A 13,470-nucleotide genomic window follows, 5' to 3' on the forward strand; every position below is an offset into this window, starting at 1 on the left:
CACATTATATCCCACTTTTTTCACTGTCCTCCTCTTTCCCTGACCTGCCCTTCTCAATCTCACATGCTGGCTCCACCTCCTCTGCTCAATTTCTAGTTGGAGAGCCCAGGGCTTACTCTGGGCCCCTTCTCTTTTCTATTATCAATATTCTCTCTAGATGAACTCGTCCAGGCTTTAACTATCACTCCTGAGCTGATGACTCCCAATTCTTTATGCCCAATCCTTACACTTCTCTTCAGAAGTCTCAATGCCTTTTTCTCTTAAAAAAAAAAAAAAAATTAAATAAATAAATTTATTTTTTGGCTGCGTTGGGTCTTCATTGTTGCATGCAGGCTTTCTCTAGTTGCAGCAAGTGGGGGCTACTCTTTGTTGCGGTGCGCGGGCTTCTCATTGTGGTGGCTTCTCTTGTTGCTGAGCACAGGCTCTAGGCTCGTGGGTTTCAGTAGGTGTGGCACATGGGCTCAGTAGTTGTGGCTCGCGGGCTCTAGAGCGCTGGCTCAGTAGTTGTGGTGCATGGGCTTGGTTGCTCTGCGGCATGTGGGATCTTCCTGGAGCAGGGCTCGAACCTGTGTCCCCTGCACTGGCAGCCGGATTCTTAACCACTGCGCCACCAGGGAAGTCCTCAATGCCTTCTTGACATTTCCACTTGGGTTGCCTAACAGGCATCTCAGACTTAACATGGCCAGAACAGAAGCTGAATTTTACTCAGACCTGCAACTCTAGCTCTAGTCTTCCATCTCGGTAAAAAGCACCAGCATCCACTTAGTTGCTCAAGTATAATATTTAGGACTTGTCCTTGATCTGTTCTTTCCCTCCCATTCCGCAATCTATGAAGTTCTGCAGCTCTACCTCCAAGTGCATCCCCAAGTGTACCCGCTTTCATCTCTACTGCCACCTTCATTCTGGTACAAGCCCCAGCAACCACCACTTCTTACCTATGTTCCTGAAAGTATCTAATTGGTCTACCAAATTCTACTTTTGCTGCCCTAAAGACTTATTTTTCATAGAGAAGTCAGAGTAATCTTTAAAAGGCAGATCACATCATTTGCCTGCTTAAAATTCCCTAACAGCTTCCCATCATATCATGAATTTGACTCTAATTTTTATTCTGATTTACAAAGTCCTATATAATCAGGTCTCCTCTCTGAACACATCTCGCTTACCAGAGTACACCACAATCTGTTAGAATAATCGTACAGCTCTGAAATCAAGGCTATCTTTTACTGCATCAGAAAATTGCTAGATACTATTCAATCATTGTATGTATTCATTTCGAGGAAAGCTCAAGGAAGAAACATGTGCTGGGAATTCAGTAACTAAGGCTTAATTGATAAAATGTCTGTTTCAGTTATCCTATTTTTGGCTCCAATTTTTAGAATTCTGATGGTTGTTACAAGCACAGAAAAATAAGAATTCAGTCTCTGAGGTGCTTCGCTTTCCCCTGACTACTTACCCTGTGGGCAGACACTCTTCTAGTCTCTTGTACTGGTAGCCAGCATTAGGGTTGATTTGGCCGCCTGGGGTGCAGGCTGTAGCCTGGATAGTTAGCTGATGGCAGGCACACTTGGACCTGTATAAAATAGAAGGGTACAACAGCTACAGCTGTGAGACTTTCTTTAGAGGCAAGAAGTTACTACTGATAAAAAGGATGGTGATAAAAGTAGTGAAATTTTTCTTCTTGCACACATATAAGTGAGAAAGTTAGAGACAGAATATGACAGAGTGAGAATAAGATAAAGAGATAGAGAACAAAACAAGTGGCAACCGAAAGCATAATGGAGGGAAGCAAAGGAAAAGGAGAATCAGAGAAACGAACGTAAGACACATGCATCCAGGGTTAAGCTGTGGGGCCCCAGCCTCTCAGTCTCACAGTTTTCATGGAGGCCTTGCGGCAGGAGCTCCAGCTAAGGAGGTAAAGGGAGGTGAGGAAAGGAGGAGTGCAGTATAAGGCAAAGAAGTGGAAAGAAAGACAATCACAACAAAGTTGGAGGCAGGGCCAGCAATTCCCTAGCCAACTCACTTGTCCCGGCACCCATCTTTGCAGTCACAGCGAACCAGAAATTCAGGGTCTGTGTTAATGAAAACACCCTTGCCCGGGATTCGTTCCTTGCTGTAGGCCACCTGAGGTGGGGGAGTTGTGTCAATCTCATTGACACAGGACAGAGGAACATCTTCCTTCCCATAGGTGATGTCCAAAATATAGTAAAAAGGCTTATAGGGCTGAAACTTTCGGTCCACAAGAACATATGGATCCAAACAGAACATCTCCAGGAAAAGGAAGTCACAGCCTGTCTCAAAAAGGTAGCGCTCAATCTCTTGCATTGTCCGAAGGCAGAGGCCACAGGGTGTCTTATAGATAACATGAAAGCCCATCTTGCGGTTAACTCGGCGCCGGGCTGTCATCCGCCGGAAGTCATACAGTAGTGGGACTAGGAGAGGGTTCTTGCCCCGATACTGCTCATTTCTCATAGGTCTGACTCGAGACAGACAAGTATAGCTGCAGACATGAGGTAAGTAGAAAAGCTTCTCCATGGGGGCGCGGTAGGAGGGCTCTGCCGGGGCCCGCTCCAGCATGCCATGGAAGGCTGGGGGTGCTGGGGGAGCTGGGGGTGCTGGGGCAGAGGTTGTGGATCCTAAAGGTGATCTGCAAATGAGATGCAAGAATTCAGATAAGAAAGCAATAGCACCTCTCTGGTGTACACTTCGTCCATCAGCTGGCTCAACCACTTTTCTAACCTTTCAAATAGCTGTCCTCTTAAAGCTAAAGATGATACAAGAAAGTCAAATTTCCCCTTGCCTTACTAAACCTGGACAATGACATGCTCTGGTTACTCTTCAGTGACTGATAATATCTCTATTTCAACAGCATATATTTTCCTAAGGTTTTTTTTGCCTGTGACTTATGGAAGTAGAGTCCAGTCTTCTACCAATGCTAGTTTTTCCTGCTATGTGTCCTATAAATGCCCTTACTGACTCCCACGATTCAAGGAAAGAGGCTACAGAGTTCCCTTTCTATTGTACCAATGATGACACCATATTCAATAAGCAATCTTAACAAATTACTTTCTGGTGATTTTATTTTTAGGCGCCTAGTTTCTAATTCAATTATTTTTACATTCTGCTTCCTGGAAACGTCCAAGGTTAAAGCTTCCTTTTCAAGTTCAAACTTCTCACCATCATAATCTTAACTAGACCCCTATGGCCAAGGAACCTCCCTATACAGTGACCACTCAGTCCACACCGCCAACACCCCCAACAGAGAGCCTGAGATTTTCTCACCTATGTGTCTGACTGATCCCAGGTTTCCCACCAGGGGTATTTTCACTGAGTGCAGGGGATGTAGGGGAGGAATGACCAGAGCCCACAGATCCTGGCCGGAAGGATGTGCTTTTTTTGGCTACCTGCTTCCGAGATTGGGCAAGCTGGCTTTCCAAGCTTCTAGGAGATTAGAGATCATATAGTAAGGGATACAGAAAATACAATATGAAAGAAACCGGCGAAAAAGAAGGAATAGCACTCACTCACTGTCACCTGCCTGGGGGGACAGAGGTGGACCAGGTGGGGCAGGTGGGGCAGGTGGGGCAGGTGGGGCAGGTGGAGCTGTAGGCTGAGGGGGCTCCACTGGCTTGAACTGGGTTCCAGTACTGGTCAGATCCTGAGTGTACTGGACCACGGGACCTTTGCTCCTCACAGCACCTATAGGAAAAAGGAAATTGACCATTGAGAAGATGAGAACTGTGTCATTTATATTCATGCACACATCTAATCCTCAATTTATATGATCTAAAAAAGCGACAGTGGAAACAGTTTGACTAAGTGCTAAGACTGTCAGATCTCACTGTTTACACCAATGAGTGGGAATATTGGCACAGGCTGACTTTTAAATAACAGGATTTTATCTTCCTGCCTCAGACGATTTACATTAGTAATTATCTTATACTTTGGTAAAATTTTTCAAAAACGCATTCTTCGATCAACTAATGCTGTCCGGAAAAATTAACCAGAAAGTATGCCAGGAATATATAAAAACAAAAGCAAGACCGGTTTGGGCTTTAAAAAAATTGACCACAGATAACACACAAAGCATATAATCTTCACGTGGATAACAGAGGTAATTACTACCGACAATACCCCTAACCTAAGCCAGTTGTTTCAGATTTTTATGTGCTTTTTAGAACAAATCAGAGCCATAGCATGTGGAGGCAGCATCACAAACCCATCACCACGCCTGGAAACAATTCAGGGCACACGTCCTGCTTTCAATGAGTCAGTAGTGTAATCCTGGCAAACAAAGGATATAGCTGTACATAAACCCCTTTGCTGGTCTGTCCATTTCTTCCTTCTCCCAGGGTATCTTTCAGGACATACCCATATTTGGACGTGTCCTGAGCTGTCCGCCTTGCTTCTTCTCTAGTGCAGAGGCCGAGGATGTCTTCATGCTGAACATGGGCTCCAGCCGTGTAGAGCCTCGATAGATCCATTCACATCTTTTGTCATCCTGGGGGATTGGGAGGAAGGAAAGGTGGCGGGGGGAATGGGTTAAAGGCTAGAATCTACACCGCCGCTTGTGAAGAATATATACTATGTGCCTCCCTTGGGCGAAATCTCCCTGATGAGCCCTGAATTCCTTATCTATTCAATAAACTTATGTGCCAGGCTCCATGACAGGCATCAGGAATTCAACAACAACAACAAAAACAAACAAACAAAAAACCCCCAAACAAAAACACATATATTCCTTGTGTGAAAAATTATAAGAGAGATGATGTTTATACTGAGTATAAGAAGTGTAACAAGGATCATAAGGCCTTAGGATCAAAGGGCTGAAATAGTTCAGAGAAGAAATATAATTCTAAGAAAGGCATGAGACAGAAGAAAAGGATAGGTATAGAAGATCTAAGAGTTAAACTGGGCCTTGAAAGATCATCGAGACCTCGAATTCACTGATCCTTCTTTTTTGTCCCACTATGCTATCAAAGCCCTAACCCTGGCAAACAGAACTAGCCGCCTTCTCTGTACCTACATGCATTGTGGATACTCCTGGAGAAAAACAAAAACACTGTCATGCAGATTAGTGTCATAATTAAATACAGGGAATTTATTTTTAATAACCACTCATATAGGAACCAAAAAAGAGAGAAAGTAAAATTTGACCCAAAACAGCAAGAACAGGTAAGAGGGTAAGAAAGAGGAAAACCATGGCATTTCTACAAAATCATCATCATTATTGCCTCTTATGCTCCCCCATCTCACCCAAATCCCTGCCTCTAAAACTCTAGGGAAGAAGAGTACCAGGAAGAGGATCCTGACTAGGCTGCCGTCCACCTCCTCAACTCGGGACTTCCACCACGTGCCTTCCCACTCAGTCTTGATAAGCTGTCCACTCTTGAGCAAAACCATGGGGCGGTTGGGGTAAGCAGTGATATACTCCTCTATGAAGTCTCGGCAGGAGATGTCTTCTATGTCCTCCCAAGTCTTTTTCACTGTCCCAAGGAAGAAGTAGGGCTGAGAGAGGGCAGGTAGGGCATGTCTTGATAGGGGAAAATGGTTGGCAAGGAGACGTTTGGTATTTTTCAGGTTGGGAGGGAGAGAAAAAATAAACGAAGAAATCATAACCTCAAGGGAAGCAAAACCAAGATCACCTAAAAGTATTGAACCTAATGTGTAAATGTACACTCAAATAAAGTAAATACTAAATAAGCAATATGAAAACATAGGTGAGGCACTAATTTCATAAAAATGTTTGTTTCTTCTTAGGAAAAGTCAAGTGGAAATTCTTGCTAACTTGGTAAGTCTAAAGGTAAATCAAAAACAATCAGGTGGCACCATGAAATTGATTTTAAAAAACCTGTCCTTCCTTCTCATGCTCTATCAGGCTTTTAAGGGACCCTGGATGTATTTACTGCCATGTTATGGGGCAACACAGCCATGTTAGTTGACTATTCTGCAATTAAAAACAGTTGCTTCGGGCTTCCCTGGTGGCGCAGTGGTTGAGAGTCCGCCTGCCGATGCAGGGGACACGGGTTCGTGCCCCGGTCTGGGAGGATCCCACATGCCGCGGAGCGGCTGGGCCCGTGAGCCATGGCTGCTGAGCCTGCGCGTCCGGAGCCTGTGCTCTGCAGGGGGAGAGGCCACAACAGTGAGAGGCCCGCCTACCGCAAAAAAAAAAAAAACAGTTGCTTCTGTTAAGAGTCTCTCCCAAGCCAGAGTCACAAGTATAGAGGACACTACGAAGCCCCCATCTAATACAGCTTCTGTAGAAAGCACCATGAGAAAGTGCTATGAAAGCACTATGCAGACTACAGATTTATACAAATGTTAGATTAAGCATGAAACTAGGAAAGAAGTAATATCTTCTCAAACCTAAATCACTCAGAAATGAAATCAAAAGACATCTACAATATGAGCATCCACTCAAGGTCAGTCATCATCTTCTAGTGTCTGACTCCTTGGCTGCAAAGACCCAGCACTAGAGATGAGCAAATAAAACTGTAACTCTCAAAGGACATTAATCAAACGTATCCTCTTTGAGACTAAAGCACCAAAAACATTAGGGCCTTTTAATTGGTTGTCTTAAGAAGAAATACAAGGTAGAGGAGGAAATGGATAGAACTAAGGAAGAAAGGAGGGACACTCACGTGGCCGGCAAATGGGATACAGTTCAGACTGTGTAACATAGGAAGCGTAGCCATCATCAAAGAAAATGAGAAACCTGTAAGGAAAGAGTGATGGTAGAAAGATTGGGGGTTATGATATTTAACATGACCGACAGGAATTATCCTATCATAGCTTCCACGCCTCTGGATCACAAACAGGACACACTCCAGGGGAAGATGTTTGGTGCACTACTTTCTTCCTACTGTTCTCTCTTCCCACCCCAAGAGTTAAGAATTCTCCCTTAGGTTAGCAGATGCAAACTATTACATATAGAATGGATAAACAATAAGGTCCTACTGTATGGCACAAGGAACTATATTTAATATCTTGTGATAAACCATAATGGAAAAGAATATTAGAATTCTCCCTTAATCTAACCAACATATCCCCACTTTGCCAAAAGCTATTTATTCTCATTACACTGTCGGATTCCTACACTGCTGAAAAACATTTAGTCTCCATTTCTTCCTTCTATATGAATTCTCTATTCCACCTAACCATTAATCAATCTGAATTATTCTCCCCTACCTAGTTTTCTCCTTGAGAAAAGGAGAAAAAAGGGTGGCTGGGGGGGAGCGAGAAAGAATCATCCACATGACTCCATGGAAAAGAAAGTTTCTGGCCACTGGGGACTAAGAACACAAAAGCTAATTGTGAGATCTGGACTGTGGCTTGAACAGGGCAGGTGCTGTGCTCCCGGCTCCCACTCTCTTTACAATCCTCTGTCCAGGTACCTGAGCTTGTTTTTGACGTTTGGTGTCTCAGCTACAATGCCAGCGTAGAGCCAGACCTGATTCCCATCTTTGTATTTGGCCACTACTCGACTGCCCACATACAGCTTGTCAGCAGGAGGGTGGTAATCATAGGCAATATGGTTCCCTGATAGAAGACTCTTTCCTTTGTTGTCAAATTTCACCTTGTACTTCTTTCCTGGCCCTGAGTAAAAGGGAAAGATAAACAAAAAATTTAAAAAACCATCAGTTTCTGTGTGAATCCTGGTTGCTATGTGAGAGACAAAAGGCAAGGCTATGGGGAAAAGAAGCAATCAGCATTGGAGACCTGCAGGTTGTCTTTCATTAGTTCTTCCTCTAGCTTGAACATACCAACCGTCTGGATGGCAATAAGGGTGCCTTTGTGCCACGTCTTAGTTCTCTTCTTGCCCAGAATGCGCATGCTAACTACCAGGTCACCATCTTTACTTAATTCTCCAGACATTTGACTCAAGGTTCCTAGGAAGAAAGCATAAAGAAGATATGGCATAGACTGGGGAAAGAATGGAAAAATAAAGAGAGTACTGGGTTATTGGGGCAAGTGGGGTAATCTTTTGATCCTTGGCCACTTTTACTGCTCTGTTGGCCAAGGGCAGAAATATGACACAGCCGAATCAACTGTTTATGCTAACAGGAAAAACTTGAATTGAAATTCACATGTAACTCAAGACCATCTCACTTTAACCAAAATTTCCAACTCCTTACTAATAATATTAATTACCACTCATTAAATGACATGTAGCATTTTATAAAACATTTTCCTGGGAGGGATCTCTTAACAGCCACACTCTACAAAGCTTCCCTCAGACCTCTTTTTAAGGGTTTGAGTTACTCTCTTCTCTTTAACCTTCATCTGGAAGAAGAAATCATGAGCATGGAGCTAAAAAGGTATTTGGACAAAGCCATCACACAGTAGAAAACCAGCAGACAAAAGACTTAAGCCAAGGGACTTCCCCGGTGGTCCAGTGGTTAGGACTCTGCACTTTCACTGCCGTGGGCCTAGGTTCAATACCTGGTTGGGGAACTAAGATCCCGTAAGCTGTTCAGCAGGGGGTGAAAAGACAAGCAGACAGCAAGGAAAATCTGTGGTATTAAAAGAACCAAACAGAGGTGGAGAAGGATTCTGAAATGCTAAAACAAAGCCAGTTATCCATGAAATCTCTTTGTAGGATTTCACGCCTGCACCTACACCGAGGTGCCTCCTGACTCTAACCTTTGTGTAGATCCTGGGAACTGCTCTTCTTGTTGACAGCATCCATGAACTTCTGGACATCTTGAGCTGACTTTCTTAAGGCAGCCATAGCTTCACGGAGCTGTAAGGAAGGGGATGAGGGACACAAGTTTTAAAATAGTAGCACCGGTTCTTTTTTAACATCTTTATTGGAATATAATTGCTTTACAATGTAGTGCTAGTTTCTGCTGTACAACAAAGTGAATCAGCTATAGGTATACATATATCGCCATATCCTCTCCCTCTTGCGTCTCCCTCCCACCCTCCCTATCCCCCCCCACCAGGTGGTCACAAAGCACCAAGCTGATCTCCCTGTGCGATGCAGCTGCTTCCCACTAGCTATCTGTTTTACATTTGGTAGTGTATATATGTCCATGCCACTCTCTCACTTCATCCCAGTTTACCCTTCCCCCTCCCTGTGTCCTCACGTCCATTCTCTACATCTGCGTCTTTATTCCTGTCCTGCCCCTAGGTTCATCAGAACCATTTTTTTTTTTTAGATTCCATATATATGTGTTGGCATGCAGTTTTTGTTTTTCTCTTTCTGACTTACTTCACTCTGTATGACAGACTCTAGGTCCACCCACCTCACTACAAATAACTCAATTTCATTTCTTTTTATGGCTGAGTAATACTCCTTTGTATATATGTAGCACCAGTTCTCGAGAATAAGAACTTGTCTTTTAAAAAGCAAAATAGAATGAGTTATGTTTAGAAGCTTATAGTTACTTTATCAGGCAAAACCTGCCCTTTCTTACAAATCTGGTTCAGAAATCAGCTTTAGGAAACTATCCTTGATTAATTTAACTGCCAAATTCTACATTCATATAGCACTCAGTGCATGCATCTATTAAGAAACTTCTGCATTCTTTTAACACCTATTAGAGAACTGCAACCCATAGGGCTGATTATGCAGGGTGAATGATTATATGCCGATAGCTGAACTGACCGAATGGTCAGGCCAAAAGTTTCTCCCATTTGCATATTCTTATCTCTCACCCTTCTCTTACCCATCCCAACTTACCTTCTGGTCTTTTGGAGTTCTGCTCCCAGCATCACCTACAGATGAGAAAAACTCTGAGTGTAAGGGACTTACACATAAGAATTTCCAAGAAATCAAGAACTAAGCTACTTAACAGGATTACCATGGAAACATTATTGATAACAACTGAAAACTAGATATAGATATACATATCTATGTGAAAGTACCAAAAGCATTCAGAAAGATACACAGCAAATAGGTAACAGTGCTTACCTGGGGATAAAGTACTGGGACAGGTGATATTCTGTGGGATTTGGGGTTTTCAAATATTTGAATTCTCTTTTTTTAAATTTATTTATTTTTATTTTTTGGCTGCGTTGGGTCTTCGTTGCTGTGCGCGGCCTTTCTCTAGTTGCGGCGAGCGGGGGCTACTCTTCGTTGCAGTGTATGGGCTTCTCATTGTGGTGGCTTCTCTTGTTGAGGAGCACAGGCTCTAGGTGCTTGGGCTTCAGTAGTTGTGGCACACGGGCTCAGTAGTTGTGGCTCGCGGGCTCCAGAGCACAGGCTCAGCCGTTGTGGCACATGGGCTTAGTTGCTCCACGGCATGTGGGATCTTCCCAGACCAGGGCTCGAACCCATGTCCCCTGCATTGGCAGGTGGACTCTTAACCACGGCGCCACCAGGGAAGCCCAAATATTTGAATTCTTATAACAATAATTTATTTATGGGTTATTTGAATGATTTGAAAAGTGAAATACAGTCAGTGAAATAAGCAAAAATGTTTCTTCTTGAGTACTGCTGTCCAACAGAACCTCCTGCCATGATAAACATGTTCTGTATCTACACTGTCTAATATGTTAAAATTTGGCTACTAAGCACGTGAAATGAACTTTAAATTTTACTAAAAAATTCTTAAAAATAAGGTATAATTCACATACCAAGAAATTTACCCATTTAAAATGTTTAATTCAGTGGTTTTTAGTGTATTCACAAGGTTGTACAACCACTACCACTATCTAATTCTAGAACATTTTCATCACCCTGAAAAGAAACCCCACTAATGAGTATGGGGTTTCTTTTCGGAGTGATGAAAATACCCACTAGCACTCACTCCCCATTCCACCCTTCCCACAACCCCCAGCAACCATTAATCTACTTTGTGTCTCTATGGATTTGCCTATTCTGGATATTTCATATAAACGGAGTCATATTATATGTGGTGTATCATATCAGATTCATCTATGTTGCAACATTTATCAGAACTTCATTCCTTTATATGATTGAATAATATTCCATTGTATGGCTATGACATATTTTATTTATCCATTCATCAGTTGATGGACATTTGGGTTGTTTCTGCTTTTTGGCTGTTAGGAATAATGTTGATAGGCACATTTGAGTATCAGTTTTTATGTGGGCATATGTTCTCATTTCTCTTGGGTATATGGCTAGGAGTGGAATTGCTAGGCCATAAGGTTTAACCTTTTGAGGAACTGAAAGATTTGTCCAAACTGGCTGTACCATTTTACATTCCCACCAGCAATTTAGAGGGTTCCAATTCCTCCACATCCTTGTCAACACTTATTACTGTCTATCTTTTTAACTACAGCTATCCTAATAAGTATAAAGTAATTTTGACTTGCATTTCCTTAACAACTAATGATGTTGAACATCTTTTCATATACTTATTGGTCATTTTCACATCTTCTTTGAAGAAATATCTATTCAAATCTTTTGCCCATTTTTAACTGGGTCATTTGTCTTTTTATTCTTGAGTTGTAAGAGTTCTTTATACATTCTGGAAAATACTAGGCTTCACATTTCACATAATTTATTTTTTTATTTTTGGCCACATCACACGGCTTGTGGGATCTTAGTTCCCTGACCAATTCTCTATTTGTGGCAAGCGGGGGCTACTCTTTGTTGCAGTGCGCGGGTTTCTCATTGCAATGACTTCTCTTGTTGTGGAGCATGGGCTTTAGGTGTGCGGGCTTCAGTAGCTGTGGCACACAGGCTCAGCAGTTGTGGCTTGCGGGCTCTAGAGCACAGGCTCAGGAGTTGTGGCGCATGGGCTTAGTTGCTCCATGGCATGTGGGATCTTACTGGACCAGGGCTCGAACCCGTGTCCTCTGCATTGGCAGGCAGATTCTTAACCACTGTGCCATCAGGGAAGTCCCAACATGCAGTTTTTTTGTTTTTATTTTTGGCTGCATCGGGTCTTAGCTGCAGCACGCGGGATCTTTGTTGTGGCATGCAGGATCTTTCGTTACAGTGCGTGGGCTCTTCGTTGCAGCACACGGGATTCTCTAGTTGTGGTGCACAGGCTCCAGAGCGTGCATGCTCTAGAGCTCGTGGGCTCTGTAGTTTGCAGCACGTGGGCTCTCTGGTTGAGGTGCACAGGCTTAGCTGCCCCACGGCATGTGGGATCTTAGTTCCCCAACCAGGGATTGAACCTGCATCCCCTGCATTGGAAGGCGTATTCTTAACCACTGGACCACCAGGGAAGTCCCCTTCATGCAGTTTTTATGTTGTTTTTTATCTCCACACTTAAAATAACTAGGAAAGTATTCCCTATCAGGACCTACAAATCTGATTCTTTTTTCCCCCAATTTTTTTTATTGTGGCAAAATACACATAACACAGAATTTACCATCTTAACCATTTTTAAGTGCACAGTTCAGTGGTATTAAGTACATTCATGTCACTGTGCAACCATTACCATCAGTCATCTCCAGAGCTCTAAGTCACCAAGTTAAGACATGAAAAACAGGACAGAGGGAGCATGAGGGAGTATAGTCATCTGTACGAAAGGTCTGAATTAAATGTCCAGCTTTGCTAAAAATATAAGCAGAAACTTTACACCAATAAATTGAATACTTAAGAAAAAATATAAATTACTAGAAAATTACAAGTTACCAAATCTGACTCAAAGAAATAGAAAAGCTTTGCACAAAGTAAATAGATACCTAGATGGCTTCACAGGCAAATTCTATCAAACACTCAAGGGATACATAATTCCAATTTTGCAAACACTTCCCAAAAAAAGAAGAAATACTGCCTATTCCATTCTACAAGGCCACCAAAATCTCAATATTAAAATCACAGAAGGGTAGTACCAAAAAAAAAAAAATATATATATATATATATAGGCCTATCTCTGTTATAAAAGTGAAGATGCAAAAATCCTAAATATCAGCACAACAAATCCAGAAATGTTTAAAAAAGATATATTTAGTTGGAGTCATCCAAGGACTATAAGGTTGGAAAATTTAGTGATTTAAAGAAAAATATCCACATAATAATTTTACTAGATATATAAGGTATGTTCAATAAAATCAACATCTACTCATGATAAAAACTCCCAGCAAACTAAGAATACGGGACAAGTTCTATTACCTGACAAATGACATCTTCGAAAACCTGTAACAAGCAATCAGCCTTAATAGTATAAGATGAAAACATGCCCTTTACAACAAGCCACAAGGGCTGCTCTTGCCTTCTGAGATGGCCCACACTCTGTCTGTGGAGTGTGTTTCTCTCTAAATAAATCCACTTCTTACCTATCAAAAACAAAACAACCAAAAAAAACCACCAAACAAGCCACAAGACAAGGAAGTCCTTGTCATCATCATCACTCCCATTTAACATTATAATAAAGGTCTTAGCTGGTGAAATATGACAAGAAAAACAAGACTTATCTGCCATAAGTATAGGAAAGGAGGAAAAACTGCAATTATTTTCAGATGACAGTCTACATAGAAAACTTAAATGAAATCACAGAAATAAAAATTTAATAAGATTGCCAGATACAAAAATCTATATGCAAAAGT

The 13,470-nt window shown here is 42.2% G+C and overlaps 1 protein-coding gene across 5 annotated transcripts in view; it reads right to left on the reverse strand.

The window, feature by feature from the left end:
• SETDB1 (SET domain bifurcated histone lysine methyltransferase 1) overlaps positions 1-13,470 on the reverse strand; it is a 29,611-nt gene that overhangs the window by 8,039 nt on the left and 8,102 nt on the right. For 3 of the 5 annotated variants that reach the window (XM_081216760.1, XM_081216761.1, XM_081216762.1), the window contains 11 exons: positions 9,683-9,717; positions 8,641-8,740; positions 7,761-7,886; positions 7,392-7,593; positions 6,639-6,712; positions 5,293-5,483; positions 4,369-4,498; positions 3,522-3,696; positions 3,280-3,438; positions 2,021-2,644; positions 1,454-1,570 (listed from right to left, as the gene is read on the reverse strand). In XM_081216760.1, the coding sequence (XP_081072886.1) occupies positions 1,454-1,570; positions 2,021-2,644; positions 3,280-3,438; positions 3,522-3,696; positions 4,369-4,498; positions 5,293-5,483; positions 6,639-6,712; positions 7,392-7,593; positions 7,761-7,886; positions 8,641-8,740; positions 9,683-9,717 (1,933 nt within the window). The remainder of the gene's footprint in view (positions 1-1,453; positions 1,571-2,020; positions 2,645-3,279; positions 3,439-3,521; positions 3,697-4,368; positions 4,499-5,292; positions 5,484-6,638; positions 6,713-7,391; positions 7,594-7,760; positions 7,887-8,640; positions 8,741-9,682; positions 9,718-13,470) is intronic. The other 2 variants (XM_081216763.1, XM_081216764.1) reach the window with 2 other exon arrangements.

This window comes from Mesoplodon bidens (assembly GCF_964165515.1).
Source record: "Mesoplodon bidens genome assembly, chromosome: 2".
Taxonomy (NCBI): domain Eukaryota; kingdom Metazoa; phylum Chordata; class Mammalia; order Artiodactyla; family Ziphiidae; genus Mesoplodon; species Mesoplodon bidens.